Source organism: Suricata suricatta, chromosome 8 (assembly GCF_006229205.1).
Source record: "Suricata suricatta isolate VVHF042 chromosome 8, meerkat_22Aug2017_6uvM2_HiC, whole genome shotgun sequence".
Classification (NCBI taxonomy): Eukaryota; Metazoa; Chordata; class Mammalia; order Carnivora; family Herpestidae; genus Suricata; species Suricata suricatta.
Genome location: NC_043707.1, coordinates 32490981 through 32516022, shown reverse-complemented (window position 1 = coordinate 32516022; position 25042 = coordinate 32490981). Strand labels below are relative to the sequence as shown.

The window sequence follows — 25042 nt, the reverse complement described above, 5'->3', positions numbered from 1 at the left end:
CAGACAGTTTTTCTCGTGTGAGTTATAAACGCTAGGCCCGGAACGCGAAGCCTCCACATTGTTGTCAACTTGGAAGTGAGGTTTGTCAACCCGTGGTCCGTTCAGTAAAAGGCAGAACTCTGAGCAGAATATGCCCAGTGTTGGGTTGTTTGGTTTTTGTTTTGTTGTTGTTGTTTTTTGTAAATTCAAATTACAAAAATATGTGAAGAATACTAATGTTGTAAGAGAGCAAAAGCGGGTGTGTACTTACTGAAGAAGTCTTTCTTTGCAAGGTTCTTGGCACATAACACTGAAAACAAACAGAAATGCTAGGGTTAGCATTTATGGAGAAGATTTTCATTGCAGCCAGTTGCTACGGGCTGGATTGTGTTATACCCGCCCCTTGGCCCTCAATTCATGTGTTGAAGCCCTAACCCCAATGTGATGGCATTTGGAAGGGGCCTTTATAGGAGGTTCTCACATTTAGATGGGGTCATCAGGGTGGGATTAGTGCCCTTATAAGAAGAGACCACAGAGCTTGCTCTCGGTCAGTTCTCCATGTGAGGGTGCAGCAAGATGGCCATCTATATGCCAGAAGTGGGCCCTCACCAAGAACCAAATCTGCCAGTGCCTTATCTTGGGCTTTTCCAGCCTCCAGAATGGTGAGAAATAAAAGTTAAGCCATCTCGTCTATGGTATTCTGTTATATCAGCACAAACAATTGAGACACAAGACTATATTTGCAACAAAAATTTTTTTCTAAAAATTATCTTCACCAGTGATGTCTTTCAAGTTTAGGAGCACATTGCACACACACACACACACACACACACACACACACACACACACACACACAGAACCTGACAAGCAACTAAAAAGTATTTTCTCCTCCCATTGGTAATCAAATACAAAATGTTTTTTACTTTTTCTTTCTGTTTGTTTATCTTGAGAGAGAGAGAGAGAGAGAGAGAGAGAGAGAGAGAGAGAGAGAGAGGAAGCAAGAGAGGGACAGAGAGAGAAGGAAATACAGAATCCGAAGCAGGCTCCAGGCTCTGAGCTGTCAGCACAGAGCCCAACGCAGGGCTCGAACTCACAAGCTGTGAGATCATGACCTGGGCAGGAGTCGGCCACTTAACTGACTGACATGATTAAAGCTACCATATCAAGGGAAAATACAACAATGTCACTTTTAGAGTGCTTCACAAATTTTGCCAAATTTCAAGAATATGGGTTTTGTTTTTTGTTTTTAATGTTTATTTATTTCTGAGAGAGACAGAGTACAAGCAGGGTAGGGGCAGAGAGAAAAAGGGAGACAGAATCCAAAGCAGGTTCCGGGCTCCAAACTGTCAGCACAGAGCCTGATGTGGGGCTCATACTCACAAACTATGAGATCATGACCTGAGCTGAAGTCACATACTTAGCCAATTGAGCCACCCAGGCACCCTAAGAATATAGTTTCATTATAAACATTTTAATAAAATATATTCATATGATATACTGCTCTGCAAACTTTTCACTTAGTACATCTTTTGTATAACAGCGTTATCATACATAATTCACACACTGTACAGTTCATCTATTTAAAGTGTGTGATTCAGTGGTTTTTACTATATTCGCAGGTGTGGTATGACCATCACCATCAATTTTACTTTTTTTTTTAAGTTTATTTATTTTGAGAGAGAGGGAGAGCACAAGAGTGAGAGTGAGCAGGGGAGGGGTGGAGAGAGAGAGAGAGAGACAGACAGACAGAGACAGAGAGAGAATCACAAGAAGGCTCCATGCTGTCAGTGAGGAGCCCAAAGTGGGGCTCAGTCTCACAAACCGTGAGATGGTGAGCTGAGCCAAAATGAGGAGTCAGAAACTTAACCAACTGAGCCACCCAGGAGCCCCATCACCATCAATTTTAGAACATTTTCATCATCCCTCCAAAAAGAGATCCTACACTCATTAGCAATTACTCATTTAACCTCAACTCCCTCTACCCCACATCTCAAACCGCTCATCTCCTTTATGCCTCTGTGGTCGTACCTTTCCTGGTTAGTTCATAGAAACAGAATACAGTATGTGGTATTTTGTGACTGGCTTCATCCCCTAGCAGGGTTTTTAAAGTTCACTCATGTTGCAGCATGAATGAGTGATACTCCATGGTATGGACAGACCACATTTTCTTTATCCATTTATCAGCTGATAGACATCTGGACTGTTTCCAACTCAGGGCCACTATGAATAATGCCATACAAGTGGTTGTGAAGACAAGACATAGAGTTTTCTCTCTCTTGTTGGGAACCTATGGGTGGTTCCATTGCACATTTTGAGGACGTGCCACACTGTTTTCCACAGCCTCTGCACTATTTTATCTTCCCACTAGCGGTGTCTGAGGGCTCAGTTTCGCCAGGCCCTCACTAATACTTATTGTCTGTCTCTGTGGCTTTTCAGCTCTGTGGTTTTCATTTGCATTTCTCTGATGACTAATGACTTTGAGCATCTTTTCATGTGCTTACTGGCTACTGGTGTATCTTCTCTGGAGAAATTTCTATTTAAAAAGTTGTTTGCCCATTTTTTAATTGGGTTATTTGCCCTTTTATGGGAGAATTCCTCATTCTAAATATGTAGACATTTACAAACAAAATATCCTTCTCAGATATAGGATTGGCAAATATTCTCTCATTCTGCGGGCTTTCATTTTCTTGATGGTGTTCTTTGAAGCAACAAAGTTTTTAATTTTGATAAAGTCCAACGTATCTACTTTGGGGTCATGTTTGAGAAGGCCTTGCCTAACCAAAGGTATTAGAGATTTACTCCTTTATTTTCTTCTAAGAATTTTAATACTTTAGCTTTTTTACAGTTTCATTCTTTGTTAAAAAAATTTTTTTAAGTCATTATTTTTTTTATTTCGAAAGAGACAGAGACAGCACAAGTGGGGTAGGAATAATAAGAGAGCATCCCAAGGAGGCTCTGTGCTACCAGCACAGGGCCTGACTCGTGGCTCGAACTCATGAAACCGCAAGATCATGACCTGAGTGGAAACCAAGAGTTGGACACTTAACTGACTGAGCTACCCAGACACCCCTATATACTTTCAATTCTTTTCTCTATTTTTTAATGTTTATTTTTGAGAGAGAGACAGAGTATGAACGGGGGAGGGGCAGAGAGAGGGGGAGACATAGAATCCGAAGAAGGCTCCAGGCTCCAAGCTGTCAGCCCAGAGCCCAATGTGGGGCTTAAACCCACAAACCCCAAGATCATGACCCGAGCTGAAGTCGGAAGCCTAACCAACTGAGCCACCCAGGCGCCCCTACACTTTCGATTCTTAACTAGACATTTAGCCTATGATCTATTTGGGGTTCGTTTTTGTGTGTGAGGCGAAGAAGGGGTCCAACTTCATTCCCTGGCAGGTGGCTATCCAGTTGTGCCAGCATCATTTGTTGAGAATATTCTTTCCCCATTGGCTGATCTGGACCCTTGCTGAAAATTAACTCCTTATAAATGTGAGCGCTTATCTGTCGGTCCTTAGTTCTAGTCCATTGATCTACATGTCTCTCCTCATACCATGACCACACTCTCTCGATTACTGTCTTAGTCTGTCCAGGCTATATAACAAAACACTACAGATTAGAGAGCTTTTATATTAAAAAAAAAAAAAAACCCAACATCTACTTCTCACAGTTCTGAAAGTCTGAAACCAGGCTGACAGCATGGTTTGATGAGTGTTCTCTTCCAGGATGCAGACTTCTTGTATAACCTCAGCAGAAGGGGCTACAGATTCCTCTGGAATCTCTGTTATGAGTCAGTAATTCTATTCTTCATGTTTCCACCCTTATGACTTAAGTGCCTCCCAAAGGTTCCACCTACTAATACTGTCACCTTTGGCTGGGAGGGGAACACAAACACTTGGACCATAGTAACTACTACAGCTTTATAGTAAGTTCTGAAATCAGGAAGCATGAGTCCTCCAATTTCGTTCTTTTTCAAGACTGCTATTCTGGATCTGTTAAATTGTCATGAATTTTAGGGTCATACCATCTGCAAATACAGCTTTATGTCTTCCATTCCAATCTGAGTGCCTTTTCATTATTTCTCATACCTAACTGCCCAGTACTTCCAAGACAATACTGAATAGAAGGGGTGGACATCCTTTATCTTTGTCTTACTATAAGGGGAAAGCATTTCAGACTTCCAACCATTGAGCACGCTGTTAGCTGTGGGGTCTTTGTAGATGCCCATATTTAGTTAAGGATATTTCCCTCTGTTCCTAGTTTGTTGAGTGTTTTTATCATGAAGCACTGTTAGCTTTTGTCAAATACTTTTTCTGCTTCTACTAAGAAGATCATTTAGTGTTTGTCCTGTAGCTGTAGGTAGGAGGCAGTACATTAATTGATTTTCAGATGGTATGCCAACCCTGCATTCTGACATAAATTCCACTTGGTTATGGTGCATAATCCTTTTAGTGTGCTGCTATATTCGGTTTGCTAGGAATTTGTCAACATTTTTTGGTCTATATTCATAATATATATTGGTCTATAGATTTCCTTTTCTTTCCTATTTTGGATCAGGGTAATATTGATTCATAAAATGAGTTGAGAAGTGGTCTCTTTTGTTCTTTCTCTTTAAGTTGGTGAAGAATCAGTATTCATTTTTCTTTTTTTTAAAAAAAGAATCTGTTTTAATGTTTATTTTTAAGAGAGTGTGTGTGCATGCACAAGTGGGGGAGGGGCAGAGAGAGGGAAGGACAGAGGATCATCCGAAGTGGGCTTTGCACCAACAGCAGAAAGCCCAACGTGGGACTCGAACCCATGAACCATGAGATTGTGAGCCAAAGTTGGATGTCCAACCAATAGAGCCACCCAGGTGTCCCATTTTTCTTGAATATTTAGTAGAATTTGCCAGTAAGCCATCTAGACCTGGCTTTTCCTTGTAGAAAGTGTTTTCAATTATTTATCCAATCTCTACTTTTTACATATCTATTTTTTTCATTTCTTCTTAAATCAGCTTTGGTAGCTTGCGTCTTTCTAGAAATTTGTCAGTTTCACACAAGTTATCAGTGTGTTGGCATACAGTTGTTTACAGCATTCCCTGATAATCCTTTTTTATTTCTATACAGTCAGTAGTAATATTTTTTTCCTTAATATAATCTTTATGCCCTTCCTTCCCAATGCAAATATACACACGTACACACACACATGCACACACACACTTTCTCTCTCTTTTTAGTCTTTTCTGTGGATAGATCATAATTTATTATAGCTCCTGCTGCTCTTCTGTTTCTGTAGTTACAAAAATAATGCTTTTAAAAAATGAAAACTTGGAAATTTGAGTAGAAAATGCATGCCCCTGAAATCTCATCATTACTCTTTGCTTAAGAGTCTCCTGGCTAGTTACACATGCTTATCATTCCCATTAAATTTTAGGATCACTTAGAGTGAGTTCAAAAAAAATAAATTACTTCATGTGTAAATTTGAGGGGAATCTCTCTCTACCATTCTAAGTATTCCTATTCTTGAAGATAGGACATTGATCCATTTCTTGCATTCTTCTTTAACACTCTTAAGTGATGTTTTAAAGTATGTCATAAAAGTTTTCCACATTTCTAACTGCATTTACACTGAACTGTCTTTTTGTTACTATTGTGAATGGGAGTGTTCCTTTCATTGAATTTTCTAATTGTTCTGTGGATACAGGAAAGCTATTAATTTTCTTCCATTAATTTAACATCATCCATCTTTTTCAACTCTCTTTAATTGTACCTGTGATGTTTTGTTCCCTTCAACTTTCTCTTTCCTTTTCCATACCTTGAAAGTCTCAAAGACTCTCACATCAAACTAAAATGTCCAAAATTGAAGTAGAAATCTTCCCACTCCGCCTAAAATCCTGGTCCTCTCCCAGGATCCATTACTTCAGAGATGGTCAGCTACACCCATCAGCTGCACAAGCCAGAAATCTATGTCATGCTTTTACTTCTCGATCTCTCTCTAATGTCCTGACTCCTGACCATCTCCACCCTTGTTCAAGTCTCCAGCATCGGCTGTCACCAAGTACTCTTTTCAAAATTTAAATTTCTGGTCTCCTTCCTTTTTAAAAAAATTACACACTGGCTTCCCATTGCAAAATTCCGTCTGTCAAGCTCTGACCCCGACCTGCGTCATCTTTCCAGCCTCAAACATTATCCGGCAGCTCCAGGCCCTACTCTTTCTAAGGTGAGGGTGCTGGGCTGCTTCTGAATGGAAGAATTCTGCTCACATCTTGAAAAGATGAATCTTTGCTCATATTTACAAGACTAGGGATGTTTTAATTTAAGGCTCATTCCAGTGAAATTTGATTATATCATGAAGTGGAGAATGTCTCAATAGTGTCAGCAGAGATATCTTGCCTCTATTTTGTGCAAAGATCATGTAGGGCCATCTTGAATCTAGTTTGGTTAGTGGAATACGATTTCTCCTACTAGAATAATTTTGTGATCTTGTCCACTCTAGGAAATAAAATGATAAGATGTAATTTATCACAGCATAAAATTACACTCTATCTAGATACCAATTCTGTGTGAGGCTCTGAGGATACGATGATGAACAGGAAAACGAAGCTTATTTCTCTTAGTGTAGACCACTGTGTGGTGGCTTCAACTCCCAACTCTTGGGCGCCCCTCTACTTTGGACACATCTTGTCTCTCACATCCCATAATTTCCTAATCACATACCAGAATTTCCTAATGTTGGGGATAAGAGTAAATTACATAATGTTCACTTCACGTTGGGAAATAGATGCAAGTGTTAACTTGAGGTATATTCAATTAGTAAGACACTTCGCCAGGTCCCTGACAAAGGCAGTTTCCCCAAAACACTGCTTGTGGTTTCACCCACCCCCAGAATGAGCAGCCATGGCACAAATTTAGTACTTTATTATAATAATCAACTTTAGAAAAAATCTTTTAAGGTTATATATTTTGAGAGAGAGAAAGAAAGAGAGAGAGAGAGAGAGCAGGGTAGGGGCAGAGAGACAGGGAGAGAGAGAAAATCCCAAGCAGCGCAGAGCCCGATGCAGTGCTCAAACTCACAAACCATGAGATCAGGACCTGAGCCAAAACCAAGAGTCAGACACTTAACCAACTGAGCCACCCAGGTGTCCCAACAAATGTTCTAATTTGTGTCAATACTTACACTGTTTCTCTGTTCACCAAGGCTTAAGACTTCTAGCTGTCATTTTTATTCCTCACTCCTCCTTCAGGTCTCTTGAAGTGGCCCCTTCCCCTACTTTTGTACCTGCTCTCCCATTCTTGGCTTCACGGACTCACAGCTCAACGGAATAACAATGGCGCACTACCTCCTCAAGACATTCGGCCACCAGATCAGTCTTCTGAAACGCTGTTTGCATCTTCTGAGGCTCCAAAAGCTCCAATGGCTTATTTTATTCCAATGCCTATTTTATTCAAATCTAAATTTCTCCCTGGATTCTAAAGCGATCCGTTCCCTAGTACCACTTGTGTTTCCCACCATTTTTCAAAGTATAGCTTGGCTCATCACTGCCTCCGACCACCCCAATCGTTACCACCTCTCTGCCATGATTCTTCCACCCAACCCCCTCCACAACCCTCTTCTCTCCACTGGGCTCCATCTTCGCAGTCCAGGCAAGGCCCCTTTGCCGGTGAAGCCACTCAGGCCGGTGTTCCCTGAATGCCACTCAGTGGCAACATTTCCACTAGTGCCAAAATGAAAAAAGTGAGGACAATATGGTGCGGTTTTTGTCAAATGGGACTAAATCATTTTAAATGCCTGTCCTGTGTTCTGGTGTTAGGTTTTTTCTCTATTTCTTTCATGTTACGATATCCCATCCTCAATGAAATGAGGGAAGAGAAAATAGTGACAGTGTCACCAGGGACTTGGCAAAATAAGCAGCTAACAATTTTATGTTACGTTTAGGTGAGTTCTGACTGACCCGGGAACTGCTGCTCATGGCCCCCAGCAATCTCCTCCTCTTCTCGCCCCTAGTTAAGAACCACATCGGTAAGTTGTCCTCACTTCACACAGGCAGGTCTCATCCCCCCAGGGAAGCAAAGCTCCTATTTCGGCAGGGGTTTCGTGTGGAGCTGGCCAATCGACAGCCACAAAATCTCAATTCTGATGAACAAGAACCGAAAAACCCGAGAGAGTAACAGTGATACAAATATAGAAAATTAAGGCATCTCAATAATTCAAAACATCTAAGTAGGGGCACCTGGCTGGCTCAAGCGTCCGACTCTTGATTTTGGCTCAAGTAATGATTCCAGGGTCATGTGATCAAGCCCCGCATCAGGCTCCATGGTCCCTCTCTTCCTCTACCCCTCTCTCAGACTTGTGTGTGCTTTAAAAAAAAAAAAAAAGGTTTTAAATAAAAAATAAAACATCTAAGTACAATGTTCATTTATTAGAAAATATAATTTACCATGTAGGATAGCCAGCACAGAATATGCACTTAATGTATACCATTGGCTGTCTAGTTCATCTCTTAACCCTGAAATCACCTTTTTTTATCTACTTGAGGGAAAATCCTTTAAGCTACAAAGGAGAGATAAAAACAGAATCCCTGCTAAAGGCAAAACAGAAGGTTTACTGGTCAGTGTGTCACCAGCTTGTCACTTTTCTAGGCCCTGAATCAGTCACTCACCTGTCAACTCTCAAACAAGTTTAAGAAACCCTTAAATTTACATGGGGGAGGGGATCACATTTCAATTACATCAACAGACTCAAAGTGCCCAAATCTTTAAATCCACAGGGAACTCTATGCCATTAGTTGCTTAATGGAATAAACAACTCTTCCCCAATCCTTCTCAATGACCTTAGGCACACACACACACAATTCACACACTGTTAGACGACCACTAGATGATAAAATGATTTCTTCTTTGCAGAAAATTGTCCAAGTAAATGAAATACATTTTAGCAGCCGCCCCCACTGGCTTTGAAGTTGGGGAAACTCTACTATCCTTAGGTTTTCTACCTCCTTGCTTAAAATACTCCTCTTCTATAAACGTGTTAAATTAAAAAATAAATGACAAATTGTATGAATTATTTGAACTTGGAAGTGTGACAGAGTTCAGCTCATACCCCAACCCTGAAGGGTGGAGCAGGGCTCCCGTGACAGGAACTCTGTCCCCCTGTACCCCCCCCCAGGCCCTCCCCCCCGCCCCGCCAACAGCCCTAGCGGGGCTCAACTCCAGGGACCCACCAGCAGCAAACACCGTTCCTGTGACTTTAGAGGCTCAGAAGCTGTTTCATGTACATCATTCTCTGCCCCTTGCGTACAGGTGAGACAAGTGGACATACAGGGCAGTGTCATTTTCCCCCACTTTACTGGTGAAATTATTAAGATTCAGAAAGATTCAGTAGCCACTCCGCTTCCTCCCCATATTACACATATCACAGCAGCATCACAGCTGTTACCAGTTTAAAACCAAATCCTCAGATGGGTGCCTGGGTGGCCCAGTCGGTTAAGCATCTGACCCTTGGTTTTGGCTCAAGTCATGATCTCAGTTTGTGAGTTCGAGCCCCACAGTGGCCCCACATCAGACTCTGCACTGACAGCTGTGAAGACTGCTTGGGATCTGTTTCCCTCTCTCTTTGCCCCTTCCCACGTCTCTCTCTCTCTCTCTCTCAAAAATAAACAAACATTTATAAATTAATTAATTAAATCCTCGGAGTGTCTGATCTCACAGCGTATGGGTTCAGGCCCTGCATCAAGCTCTCTGTTGTCAGCACAGAGTCCACTTCAGATCCTCCATCTCCCTCTCTCTCTGCCCTCCCCTCCACAACCCCCAGTGCTCGCTCACTCTCTCTCTCTCTCTCTCAAAAATAAATATTTTTCAAAAAATTAAACTAAATCCTCTACTTGTATACTGCTTCCTATCTGTTTTTCCCTCACAAAAGCATCCACTGAACAAGAAACTGTGTCTCTTGTATCCATCACTGTACCCAGAGCTTGGTGTGGTGCCTGCACACAGAGGTGATTTTAAAATGCTTGTTGATGGAAGCGTGCTGGGCCCATAAAATGCTTGTTGAGTGGCGCCTGAGTGGCTCAGCCGATTAAATGTCTGACTAGCTCAAGTCATGATCTCATGGGTCGTGGGTTCAAGCCCTCTCTTGGGCTCTGTGCTGGAGCCTGCTTTGGATCTCCATCTCTATCTCTTCCCCCCTCAGGCTCTGTCTCTCAAAATAAACATTTAAAAAATAAAATAAAATAAAATCTTGTTGAATAAATGAATTAGGTAATCATCTTTTTTTTTTCCCCTAACTACTCACTAGAGCATAAACACCAACAAGGCAGAGGCGATTATCCTGAACTGTTACACTCCTACCATGGGGCACAGGTAGGCATAAATTAAATGTTCGATGAATGTTGGGTGAAGTAAATGACTATGTGCCTAAATTAATGGATGAATGAATGACGGCTGTGCCAGAGCCTCTGCCGCGTGCCCACCTGCCGCCCCACTCTCACCCCAGAGCCCCCGGCCTGGCAGCTTCACACACACACTGCGCCCCGACAGATCCTATTCTTCAGAACAGTTTATGCTGCTGCTTCTTTGGTGGGGGAGAGAATCCCAAGTAGGTTCCGTGCCACCAGCGAAGAGCCCAACATGGGGCTCGAACTCATGAACCACAAGATCATGACCCGAGCGGAAACCAAGAGTCAGTTGCTTAACCAGCTGAGCTGCCCAGGCACCCCAAATTCTTGCTACTTCTTAAGGCATCATTAGGGACATTCAACTGAATCTAAGGAGAAAAAAAATGTTCCCCCACAATTTCAAAGCAGAGGTAATATTTCAACAAGGGAGACATAAAGTGCACATCAAAAAACCAGTAATAAAAGTCCAGAGGGCATGTGGAACTTTTTATGTGAACAAAGCCCTCCTTAATGAACAAAGTCATTTTTACATCTTTAAGAGATGGGTTTTCAGGGATTGATCCGGCCAGTGCTTTCTAAGAAAATCTGTAACTCAGGGACATATCTAATTTTTAAATTTTAAAGTGTCGCTTTTCTTGATGTCCTGGCTTTGCTCCCTGAAACCCACAGGAGGCGGACTCCTCCCCCAGGAAGAATGGAGAACCACGAGGGCCTCACAGGAAGCAATTTCCACAACTACTGCTTGCTGGCTTTTGTTTGAGTTCTCCCGGGCATTACAGGCTAGACAACTTTGCCTTGGAAGATAAGAAAAGCATCTCATTTAAAGGGTCTGTCCTTTACCTCCAGATCATGCTTCTGTTTTGAATAAACCAAATGGAATGTCTGTCAACCACGTGATCAACCACGTGAATGGAGCAAAGGCATCAAGTGTCAGGGTGACTTTACAGGTGGAAGCACATTGAACACAGGGAAACGCAGATTGTCATTAGAGGAAGCCTTATCTAAATATTTAAGGTTATATTCCCAAAGGGATTAGTTCCTAGATCAGTTACAATGTTTTTCTCTACATATGTTTGTTTTTCCTTTCAAACGTCCTTATTCAAATGTCACACGCAATGACATTTATTAACTCCAACACTTGAACCCCTGGTGCCTAGTTCTCAGCTCCTGAAAAGCGCATGGTGATTTTACCAACAGGAACCAAGGGGCAGTTTGCAACGGGACGCCCCGATGAGCAGACTGCCTCCCAGGCAGCCGTCCGACCAGCCTGTCTGTGGAAAAGATCTGATGGAACCGCTCAGTGGGATCCAAGGGGCCAGTTTGGAAGAGTTGGAAACTTTGTCATTGGTTTGTGAAACTTTAAAAATACAATCTAATTCCTTTTAGTAGAACGACAGCAGACAAAATGTATGGAATGAGTACAACGTAACACGGCGCTATGCTAAGTATCTGACATGGGTGACTGCATTTATTCCACACTACAATTCCAGGAGATAGTTACTGTTATTATATTCACTTCCTGATGAGAAGACTGAGGCTTTAAAAGATCACAGCACTTCCCGAAATCATCATTGCATTATGTGCTAACTAACTCAGAGGTAAATTTTAAAAAATAATAATGAAAATGTTAAAAGATCACATAACTTGACCCACCCAAGTCACAGTTAGTACATAAAAGCTGCTGCTTCTGAGTAAGTGAATCCATTTATCCCCTTAACAAATGTTTGGTGATCACCCACGGCAGGCTGAGTCTATTCTAAACTCTGAAGATTTGGGGCACCTTGGGTGGCTCAGTTGGTTGAGTGTCCAACTTTGACTCAGGACATATCTCACGGTTCGTGGGTTCAGGCCCCACGTCGGGCTCTGTGCTGACAGCTCAGAGCCTGGAGCCTACGTTGGATTCTGTGTCTCCCTCTCTCTCTTGCTCGTACTGTCTCTTTCTCTCTCAAAAAACAAATAAAACATTAAAAAAAAGAGTTTAAACTCTGAAGATGCCATGATGCCTGTCCTCAGATTACTTCCTCAGGGTTTGCCATTTAAGAAAAGTAAATTAAGATCAACAATTGCTTAAAATTAATTTCTCAAGCGTGGATTATCATCTTAGGGTTATATAACATAAAACTTAACTTTGTCAGGAAGGAAATGAATGTGTTAATCCAAAAAAGCCTGTCATTAAGTAAAGTTATATTTGATTGTCACCCTAGAGGGAAACAAACTCCGTTGTTCACAGGAGATAACCCAACGTTAATAGGGAGGAGAGCCACGCAGGGCTGCAAACGTCCTCACCTACCTGACTCCTGAAGATCTGTTAAATACAGAAGAAAGTGGCGGTCCCCTGACGACGCCATTTTAAGCAAGGGGATGACCACTAAGAGTGAGGGGGAAATTGAGAGATTTAAAGGGGAAGAAAGCTCGGGGCACCCGGGGGGCTCAGTCAGTTAAGGGTCCGACTCATGACTTCAGCTCAGGTCATGGTCTCACAGTTCATGAGTTCAAGACTTGCGTCAGGCTCCACGCGGACCATGTGGAGCCTGCTTGGGATTCTCCTTCTCTTCCTCTCTCTGCCCTTCCCCTGCCCTTTCTCTCAAAACAAATAAACTTTTAAAAAAAATTTTTTAAGGTAGAAAGCTAGAATTAAGCAAATTAGTCTACAACCTGATAATCAGACCAGACATAAAACAAACAGGCAAGGGGAATAAAGTAATACTTAACAAATAATAGCAAGAGAAAATTCTCTGAGCATTTTTCTCCTTCAGTTACTAAGCTGACAAATGAGGCTTTAATTTGGAGCATAGAAAGGTCAAAGAAAACCAAAAAGTGAGGACAAAGTTGAGCAAGGTAACACATTGCAAATATCCCCATGCACGGTTATGAAAAATCCACAATCTTCTAAAACAAAGTCCTTTATAATTTCTTTCCTATTTAGCACTTTATAGCACCAAGATCTATAGCACTGAAGTACTTAAAGGTATTATTTTGCAGGATTTTATCATAAAATCTTTTATAATTACTTAGCTAATCATTATTCACATCACGGTGCAAGTCAGGGCAAAATCATTATGCTCAATTTAGTTGAGAAAAATAGAAGCTCAGGAGATTGAACAACTTGCTCAAGGTGACCTGGCAAAGTTAGTAATGGAGACAAGAAGTTGATCCAACCATGAATGAAAACGAGAATTCACTAGATTGTGTTTCTTCATTAAGACAGTCGAGTGTTGGGGCTCCTGAGTGGCTCAGTTGGTTAAGAATCCAACTTACGTTCAGGTCATGATCTCATGGTTTGTGAGTTTGACCCTTGTGTTTGGCTTTGTGCTGACAGCTCAGAGCCTGGAGCGTGCTTCAGATTCTGTGTCTCGCTCTCTCTCTGCCCCTGCCCCACTCGCATCCTTGCTCTCTCTCTCTCTCTCTCTCTCAAAAATAAAGATTTAAAAAAAAATTTTAAAGACAACTGAGTGTTAAGATAACAATGTTACATTAAAAACTTCAATTCAATGTGGCCAACACTAGATTCATAAGATGATTCAAATTTTTAAAAAAATCAATCATGACCCAGCAATTCCACTCTTATTCCTATAGAATCAGCAGAAATGTACACATACATACTCCACATAGAATGGTTATAGCAGCACAGTTAGCAATAACCAAAGACAAGAACCAACGAGACATCAACAGTACAATGAACAAAGAAGTTGTTGTATTCACAAAATGGAATATTATACAGCACTGAGAGAGATGAACTACCACTACCCACAAAATTAGGAAGGAATCACCAACATGATATGAATGAAAGACATAACAGATGTTATACAGTGCCATTTATATAGAACACAACACCAACAGAGCTAATATATACTGCTGAAGTCAGACATGGCCAGACTCTGTCCTTGATCTGGGTGCTAATGGCACATATGCGTTTAGTTTGAGAATTCAGTGAGCTATACACTTAAATATTTATAGATAAATCATAAAAATCAATAGAACAGAATAGAAAATTCAAATATAGACCCATGGGTATGAGATCAATAGATTTTCATCAAATGTGCCAGGATAATTCAATAAGGGGGGAAAAAGGATAGTCTTTTCCAGTCTGGAAAATGAGATATGCAGTTGGAATAAATCGGATAGACTTAGGGTAAAACTAAACAAGCTTCAACTCTTGCCTCACATCATACACAAAAACTGACTTGAAATGGAGCACAGACTTAAACATCAGGTACCCTTAAGAAAATGAAAAGGCATTTTCCCCCAGTCAGGGAAAAATCTTCATAATACATATATCTTACAAAAGATTTGTAATCAGAATATATAAAAAAAACTCTTACAATTCAATTGCCAAAAGAAAAGCCACCCAACTTTAAAATGAGCAAAGAAAACTTACACACTTCACTAAAGAAGATATCAAATGGCCGGTAAGCATGATGAAACATGGTCAACATCACTAGTGATCAGTGAATGCCCCTGAAAACCACAATTAGGTGTCACTGCATACCCACTAGAACAGCTAAAACTAAAAAGACTGACAACACTAAGTGTTGGAGAGGATGTGGAGGAACAACTCTCATAGCTGGTGGAAAGGTAAATCACAACAACTGCTTTGGAGAACTGTTTAGTAGACATGTACCCTGGGACCTGGCAATTCTACTCCTGAATTCTTATCTGAAAAATTAAAATATAATAGCCACAAAAAGATGTGTACATGATAAAGAGATATGTACATGAAAGCTGAACATAATGGCTTTATTCATAATAGCTAAACATGATAACCCAGCATCCCTCAACAAGTGAATGGACAAATGGTGGTGTATCCATAAAAAGGAATGAACTATTGATACAGGCAAAACATGGATAAATCTTAGTAGCATTAAAAACACTTAGGAGTACATGCTATATTGGGGTGCCTGGTGGCTCAGTTAAGTGTCTGACTTTGGCTCAGGTCATGATCTCACAGTTCGTGGGTTCAAGCCCTGCGTCAGGCTCTGTGCTGACAGCTAGCTTCTGGAGCCTGTCTTCAGATTCTGTGTCTCCCTCTCTCTGACCCTCCCCTGCTCATGCTGTCTCTTTCTGTCTCTCAAAAATAAATAAAAAACATAAAAAACTTTTTTAAAAAGTACATGCTATATTGACTGTATGTATATGAAACTTCAGAATGGGCAAAATTAATCATTATAAAAAGCAAATCACTTGGTGACTGGGTCCAGGGGCTAGGTGGGGAAACTAGCTGCAGAAGGTCATCAGGAACTTTCCAGAATGATGAAAAGGTTACAGATCTTGACTTACGGAGTGGTTATATTAGTGTCATACATTTGTTACAACTCACTGAACTATGCCCTTAAACTGAGTGCACGTTATTATAGGTCAATTATATTTTAATACAGGTTATTTTAAAAGTAAGAAAAGTTACAGTGCTGTACAAGACTACAGAATCATGTGAGAAGATAATCAGTATCTTTAATTGGAAAAAAGTTAGATTTTTTAAATTAATTTTTTTAAGTTTATCTTGAGGGACACCAGAAAGCGAGCAGGAGAGAGGCAGAGAGAGGAGGAGGAAGAGAGAATCCCAAGCAGGCTCCACACTGTCAGCGTGGAGCCCAACATGGGGCTCAAACTCACAAAATGCGAGATCAAGACCCGAGAAGAAATCAAGAGTAGGATGCTTAACCAACTGGGCCACCCAGGTGCCCCAAAAAGTCACATTTATACTTCCATCATCCATTAAAAGAAAAAAGGGTATGCTTTTTTTTTACGGAGAAATGTATGCTTCTAGGGCCGGGACACATAACACACAGGTAAGCATCTTGTAGTGAGTGACAGAAAGTAAGAAAATGCTGAAAAAAAAAAAGGTTTCCAGAATGACAGACAAAACACACGCTGTCCTGCCTCCAAAACCAATAGGAATGATGAAATAGATACTTAAGACACACATACACATAGCTCTGCTCACAAATTTAAGGAAACTCTAAAAGATGGACAGCACACAAGAAAAGAAGGAAACCTTAGCTATACACAGATGACACAGCCACAAGTGGATGACTGTGACTGCAGAAGGTGGCACCAACATGTGGCATCCCAGGCATGGTCACAAGAGTGGAAACAGGAATATGATGAGTCACTGTGGCAGGTGCGGAGGCTCCTTGTCAGGCGTGCCCATTGTCCAATGGGAGCCAGCGACCCAGGGCCAGGCTCTGCCCCCGGCTGCAGGACTGACAGCAGAGAGTGGCTCTGGGACACAGGATGGTGTGTTGGCATGGTGCAGAGGGCAGAGGGGATTAAAGTTCAGAGCTCATTCATCACACAAAATAACAGCTCTCCTACAACACATCTCTGCCTCGTCCCTTCAGCCTTCTCGCACCTTGACTGAGAAGCAGGAAATCCCAGCTGCAGAAATAAACACATAACTAGGGATCACAATGTTTACAGGAAGTCGCATCATGAAAGAGAAAATAAACTCAATAAAATCGTTTTCTTCTAAAACAGAGAACACCCGTTATTTTCGAACACACGTGGAATTTAGAAAAGCAGACTGTGTTCTAAGCTACAAAGGAAACTTAAACAAATTTCTCAAGCTGATAAACAGTCCACATTCATTCACTAAATGTAATAAAACATCCACACCAAATATACAGCCTAAACAAATCTGCATTTCTGGAAAATTTTAAACCTATTTTTAGATAACTCTTGTGGTCAAAGTGGAAAGGAGAAGCTATTCACAACCAAATGAAAACAAAAAATACTATATATCAAGATACATAGGCTTAACTTCATTCATTAAAAACCCAGAAAGATGGAAAATATATGAACCAAGCTTCCAACTCAAAAACAATAAAGGGGCTCCTGAGTCGCTCAGTTGGTCAGTTGGTTAAGTGTCCAAGTTTGGCTCAGGTCACGATCTCATGGTTTGTGAGTCTGAGCCCTGCGTCAGGTTCTGTGCTGACAGCTCAGAGCCTGGAGCCTGCTTCGGATTCTGTGTCTCCCTCTCTCTCTGTCCCTCCCTTGCTCGCACTCTCTCAAAAATAAACAAACATTAAAAATTTTTAAAAAAATATATAATCCAAAGGCAGTGAAAAGGAGGAATTAATAAAGATAACAGCACACAGTAATGAAAAAGGGAAGAGTTGCCAATAACAGCAGAAACCAGTTCTCTTAAATAATCAGGTTTTTAAAACTTTTTAATGTTTGTTTACTTTTGAGAGAGAGAGAGAGAGAGAGAAAGACAGAGCATGAGCCAGGAAGGGGCAGAGAGAGGGAGGCACAGAATCTGAAGCAGGCTCCAGGCTCTGAGCTGTCACCACAGAGCCCGATGTGGGGCTCAGACTCACAAATCATGACATCATGACCTGAGCTGTTAGATGCTTAACCAACTGAGCCACCCAGCTGCCCCAGTTTTTGTTTTTTTAATGAACAAATCTTTTCTAAACAAGTTCAAGAGAAAGGAAAGGCAGCATAAATAACCCATGCAAAGACAAAAGGAAGAGGGAAAACCAAAAGAATAAATTTTACTAACTGCAATAGTACACCACAGGTGCAACTTTAAACCAATGGCTAAAATGGATACTTTTCTAGGAACATATACATTACCAAAATTGGGGCCCAAAGTAGTAAAACCCTGACCATTACTCATCGTTAGTTGAAATGGTAATTGAAAAACTCCCCCACAAAAATAAGGCATCAAGCCCTGACAGTTTTACAGGAGAATTCTATCAAAATTTCCACATAGAGATACTTCCCACCTTGTAATAAGAGAAGCCACTCCAACTGAGTTCATGAAGGTGACATCAAAGCCAGAAACATCGAGAAAAGAAAATGGTAGACTATGGTAGACATCCCTAATACTCCCAATACCTGATTCTCCTCTTCCTCAAGACAAATGGAAGACTATATTTCACAGTTCCCCCCAGTTGCCTGGGACCATGTGACCATAGTATTCCTGGCAGAACTGGTGTGTGTCACTTCTGGGCCAAAGTACAGCATAACTGGTAGGTGATCTCTGTGCCTCTATGAGATGGTAGACTAGCAGAACCCCTGTCAGCCCGGAGAGCCAATTGACTATGTGGAAAACAGCCCCTGGTGACTCACCATGAATATGTAATAAAGTAAATAATGGTAACCTGTGGAGAGGGGGCTAGGGAGGGCCAGCGAGGGGACAGAGGATGGTACAGATAGAACACCAGGCTTGGAACTGGTGGACGAGGGGCACTTTGGCCTAACATTTGTATTCTTCTATAAGAAGGATGTGTTTATTTATATATTGCTTTTTATTTTATTTATTTATTTTTTTTTTTGCCAAAAAGCAAGGGTCGTTTATTGCAGGTTCGAACCCGGGCCTCTGCTCACTCCAAGCTGGTGGAACGGAGAGAGCCAGAGAGCCTATCTTGCTTTTTAGAAAGAAATCTTGGGGCGGCTGGGTGGCTCAGTTGGTTAAGCAACCAACTCTTGGTTTTGGCCCGGGTCATGATCTCACAACTTCATGGATTCAAGCCTGGCATCGGGCTATACGCTAGCAGCACAAAGCCTGCCTGGAATTTTCTCTCTGCCTTTCCCCACTCACGCTGTCTCTCTCAAAATAAACTTAAAGAAAATAAAAATAAATCTCATCAGTCCCAGAAAAATACAATAAAAAATAAAAAGGCAATAAACACAGGAGAGGGAAAGATGAAGGAAAACCTGAAAGAGGGAAGAAATTCATTTAACTTCTGGAGAAGAATCTCATAATATCTGTAGAATCTTGGATTGGAAGAAATTTCAAGACTAATTTTAACAAATATAATGAAACTATCGAAACTATTTATTGGTATGTCTCCTCTGGGCCCCGTTTAGCTTATTTTTAAACCAAGGGGAAAATAAACATGATACGATTTATTTTTCAAAAAAGTTTCCAGGTTTGATTTTGTAGGAAGCAATGTTCCCAGTGTGGACAAATATCTAAGGGTAAATCTAGGGGTAAATTTAATAATTATTAACTGTAAGACTAAACACAATTTCTGATATTTACTGAGCTTATTCTGTGCCAAACACTATTAATAGCACTTTACAGATTGTACTTTACCTAGTATTCACAACGGATAAGGAAACCAAGGTTAGGTGAGATTAAGTTATTTGCCCAAGACCCAGCCTGTAGGAAGAAACTCTTGAGTCTGGAACTCAAGCTTTACATGACACCATATTCTGCTACAGTGTGTTTTGAAAAGGTATTATTATGGTAACAAACTGACATACAACACAAGGAAGCCAGAATACTCTGAAGAAACATGTATTCTTTTAAAAAGTAAACAAACATGACTTTAAAAAAATAAAAAGGCAACTCTTGCTTCTAACTACAGAGGGGAAAACAATTGTAAAGAAGTGGTAGGTATCTCATTAAGGATACATTTTATTTTTTAATGTTTATTTATTTTGACAGAGAGAGAGAGAGAGAAAGAGAGAGAGAGAGAGAGAGAGAGAGAGAGAGAGAGAGAGAGAGAGAGAGAGAGAGAATCCCAAGCAGGCTCTACACTGCCGGTGCAGAGCCCATGTAGTGCTGGATCTCATGAACCGTGAGATCAGGACCTGAGCCAAAATCAAGAGTCAAACGCCCAACTGACTGAGCCGCCCAAGTGTCACTCATTAAGTGTACATTTTAAAACACACCATCCTGTTAAGATATAATTTGCAAACCATGAAAACTGTAGTTTTAAAGTATGAATACAGAGGCGCCTGGTAGCTCAGTCCGACTTTGGTGGTTAAGTGTCTGACTTTGACTCAGGTCATGATCTCACAGTTCATGAGTTCGAGCCTCACATCAGGCTCTGTGTTGACAGCTCAGACCCTGCTTCAGATCCTCTGTCCCCCCTCTCTCTTTGCCCCTGGAATAGGCAACTCGTTCTCTCTCTCTCTCAAAATAAATAAACGTATTAAACAAAATAATGTATGACTACAATTCAATGGGTTTTTAGCATATCCAGTTGTATAGTCACAAACATTTAATTTCACAATATAGTAATCATCCCCCAAACAAGCCGTGTACCCAGTAGTAGCCATTCCCCATACTCCCCTTTTCCCCAGCCCCCAGCAACCACTAACGTGCCATCTCTGTGCATTTGTGGACATGTCGTATAAATGCAATCATACATATGTGGCGTTTATGATTGTCTCTTTCATTCAGCATAATTTTACCGTTTCATCCTGAAAGCGTCATTCATGTTGTAGCAAACATCGACATTTCACTCCTTTTTGTTGTCAAATAATATTTAGCTATACAAATATTCTACATTCTGCTTAGCCAGTCATCAGATAACGGACATTTCAGTTATTACTACATTTCAAGAGCCATTTTGGCTACTGCAAATGATGCTGCTAATGCTCGTTCATGTAACAAAGTTTTATGGAGACTTACGGGTTCAATTTTTCTGGGTATATACCTAGGGGGAGAATTGCAGGGTCATAAAGTCACTCTATGTTCAACATTTTGAGGACTGTCAAGCTGTTTTCCAAAGTGGCCATACATATTTACATACCCACCAGCAGTGAGTAAAGGTTCCAGTTTCTCCCCTCCTCACTACCACTTACCTGCCCCCACACCGCTTGCTGAAAAGACCATTCTTTATCCCACCTAATTGTCTTGACATCAGGGTCAAGAATCCATTCACTATAAACGTGTGGAATTGTGGACTGCTCCATTCCATTCCATGGATCTACATGTGCCTGTTCTTATTGTGGGTAACACTGTGTCTTGATTGCCATAGCTCTGTAGTAAGTTTTATAAACTGAAAGTGTGTTTCCAACTCTTCCAGTTTTTCACGAATGTTTTAGTTATTCTGGATCCCTTGCATTTCTACATGAATTTTACAATCATCTTGTTAAATTCTGCAAATAAAGCCGCATGGGATTGGATAGGCGGGTCCTACACGGCATCCATCCAGGAATCTGGGGAGCGCTGCCATCTTAATAATTTTAAGTCTTTCGGTTTATAAACATAGGACGTCTTCCCATTTACCAAGGTTTTCTTCAGTGCCTTTCAATAGTGTTTTGTGGTCTTCAGCATATAAGTCTTGCTAAATTTTTTGGTACTACTTTAAGGGGAATGGTTTTTAATTTCTTTTCTGGTAGATTAGTGGCTGCATAGGAAAGAAAGGTGGAGATGACAGCTTAAGGGGTAATGAGTTTCTTTTCGGGGTGATGAGAACGTCCTACAGTTGCACGTTGGGATGGTTGCACAAGTCTGTGCATATACTAAAAGCCACCGAATGGTATACCCAAATGGGTGGATTTTATAGTATGTGAATTATATCTCAAAAAAATATATATCTCAAAAAAATCTCAATGCTACAAGAGGAAGAGAGAGAGAGAGAACCAACCCTATCAGGTAGATAAAACAAACTTAGCATGTTGTACGTTCCCATTTATCTCAAAAGGAAAGATGTTCCATTTCCCCAGATCAATGTCAAAGACCTTGTTAACACACTGATGGTTTGCTTGGAAACACTAATTCCTATTAAGGCGGCCTGAAACAAAGTTTGACATGACTGCCATAACCTTAAAGTAGGGGGAGGGGGCAAGAAAGCTTCTGCTGTTTACTTTTCTAATGTTGACCAAGTGCATTTTAGAGTGACACATTGTAACCTGCCCATTAAGTAAACCACCTAAAGGCAGCTGTGATGGTTTAAAAATTGTTGGAATAGCCTCTCTACTGAAATCCCTGCTTCCTCTGTTGATTCGAATACAGTTGTTCTTAAAACACTGTCAAAATCCTTTTTGATAATATCCGAAGGGTCTCCACTGCCTACAAACTGCTTTCTTCAGAGTTCAAAACACAACATACAGTTTCTCTTGATCTACTTTATCACCCAACTATGGTTTATTTAACTGTTTCTAGACAACGTGGCAATTTTTACCTGGGCCTTTTTTCATGTCACATGCTGTCCTCTATGACATCGAACCAATGTTTCCTGAGCTATAAGTGGGCTCAACAGTAGTACAGGCTACACAGTCGGCACTCAGTATTTGTCGAAGAACCCTACTTCCTATTTGATGCTAGACTCTGTCTCAAGCACTTCACCTATGTTATCTCCTATAATCCTTCCACAAACCCTGTGAAGAAACTAAGTCTGAGAGGCTACATGCATCGGGCCACTGCCAGGTGGTTGAAATTCTATTCATTCTTGGGCTACAGCTGATATCCTATGTCTTCCCTATTAAACCGACAGTGATTGCTCCTTTCTCTGAACTTCTGAAGTATTTCCTACCTTTGACACATAAATCTACCCTATCTGAATTTGACTTGGGGGAGACTTTCTTTTTTAGAGCAGTTTTAGGTTCACTGCAAAACTGAATGGAAAAGACAGATTTCCCACATCCTCCCTGCCTCCTGCCACCTCACAATCAACATCCCTCACCAGAGTGCTGACACATTACTGTCACCCAAAGTCCACAGTTTTACATCAGGGTTCATTTTCAGTATTGTACATTCTGTGGGTTTCAACAAATGTGTAATGTATCCAGCATTATAGAAGCATCCAGAAGACTTCCAGTGTCCTAATATTCCTGCGTGTTGCCTGTGCATCCCTCTCTCCCTGCTGACTCCTGGCAATCACTGATCTTTTTTATTTTTTACTACAGTTTTGCCTTTTCCCAAATATCATATAGTTGCAATTGTATAGTATGTAGCCTTTCCAGATCAACTTATTTCACTTTGTAACAGGTATTTACAGTTCCTCCATGCCTTTTCATAATTTGATAGCCCATTTCTTTTTAGTAGTCCACTTGTCTGGATGTATCACCGTCACTTCCAAGTTTTAACAATTACAAATAGAGCTGCCATGGACACCTGTGTGCAAGTTTTTGTGTAGACTTAAGTTTTCAACTTAAATATCAAGGAACGCAATGACTGGATCATGTGGTAAGAATGTCTGGTGTTGTGAGAGACTGCCAAACTGTCTTCCAAAGTGGCAGTACCATTTTGCATTCCCACCAGCAACGAATGAGAGTTCCTACTGCCCCACATCCTTGCCTGTATTTGGTGTCCCCGGTGTTTTAGATTGTGGCCATTTTAATAAGTGTGTAGTGGCATTTCATTGTTGTTTTAAGTTGCACTTCCCTGGCTGATATACGACGGGGAGTCTCTTTTCATATGCCTCTTTGCCATTTGCAGATCTTTGGTGAGATGTTCATTCAGGTCTTTTGCCCATTTTCTAATCAGGTTGTTTGTTTTCTTGTTGTTGAGTTTCATGAGTTCTTCTTACATTTTGGATTAATGGTCGGTCCTTTATCAGTTATAACTTCTGAAAGCATTTTCTTCCTGTCTGTTGCCCTTGTGTTATTTATTTTTCAGTCATGTCTTACAAATTAGGCTTAATTTTTTTTTTTACTTTTTTTTTCTTAAAGTAGTCTCTATGCCCAACATGGAGCTCAAACTCACGACCCCAAGGTCAAGAGTCATACGCTCTACTGACTGAGTCACCCAGGTGCCCCTGAGTATAAATAAATAAAGTTTTTCTGAGTAGTCACACTGCTCCTCACCTTGGGAAGTAATACCACCCATTAGCTCATCTTTCACAGAGAAGACCATGGGTAGGCCTTCTATTTCGTGGCAGCCGTCAGTTACCAGTGCGACTCACACAGGCTTGCATGCTGCATTCCTGCTCTCCGAGCTCCCGTGCCTCTCTAACCCCAACTAACCCAATAAAGCATACAGCCTGGGTATGCGGCTAGTCCAGATTTTGTCATTTAGCAGATTTGTGTCTGCTTGGGGGATGCAAGTGCCCAGGTCCTACAGGTGCAATCCACAGCAAACCTGGCTACCATGGGTCCTAACCACCTGCAGCTTGCACATGTACCTGGAACTGAACCCTCTGGGACCTTAAGAGTCCTAAACTCCTACTGGGCTGGTGAAAATTCCACACACAAATTCTTTGAAGTGTTATCCTTATCCTTATTGATGCAAGCCAGAGTCATCAGAAGACATCAGGGGTATCACCCGGCCAGTCCATAAACATGAGGAGATGGGAGGCAAGACATCTCCTGGCTGCAACTATTGTGGCTTTGGAAAGGACTGGAGGTTTCAGGACACTATCGATAGTTCTCACAGTGTTGTGTGATAAAAGTCCCAATATTCTTCAAATCCACCACTCACCACTAATTTAAGCAACCTCTGTAAAATTCAAACCCAATAAACCAATTTTTACTTAAAGTTAATCTGTTAAAATGGTAGGTGTCTGCACCCTATTTCATGAATGTGTTGTCAAACTGACAAAAATTAAAAACTGACAAAAATTAAAATTTAATAGTGTTGCCAAGCCAGTTCAGTAAGAAAAGTCTTTTCAACAAACAGTGCTGGGAATACTGAATATCCACATGCAAAAGAAATGAGACAGGACCCCTACCTCACATCATACACAAAAAGTAGAAGAAATTGTAGGCATAGATCTTCATGACCTGGGACGAGGCAGTGATTTCTCAGATGTAGGGTCAAAAGTATAAGCAGCAAAAGTAAAAAATATATAAATTGAACTTCATCAAAATTAAAAGCTTTTCTGCTTCAAAAGATACAATTTGAGAGAGGAGGGGGGGCGGTGAGGGGCAAAGGGAGAGAGAGAATCCTAAGCAGGCTCCACACTCAGTGCAGAGCCTGATGTGGGGACTGATCCCACAACCCTGGGACCATGACCTGAGCCAAAATCAAAAGCCTGATGCTCAACCGACTGAGCTAGATACTTCTTCAAAG

At 41.1% G+C, this 25042-nt stretch overlaps 1 protein-coding gene across 1 annotated transcript in view; it reads right to left on the bottom strand.

Annotated features, from left to right (window-relative positions):
• SMURF1 (SMAD specific E3 ubiquitin protein ligase 1) overlaps window positions 1-4203 on the bottom strand; it is a 30613-nt gene extending 26410 nt beyond the window's left edge. The window contains exons 1-2 of the mRNA XM_029945747.1: window positions 4161-4203; window positions 251-289 (exon numbers count right to left, since the gene is read on the bottom strand). Coding sequence (XP_029801607.1) covers window positions 251-289; window positions 4161-4203 — 82 coding nt within the window. The remainder of the gene's footprint in view (window positions 1-250; window positions 290-4160) is intronic.
• Window positions 4204-25042: the final 20839 nt, after the last annotated feature.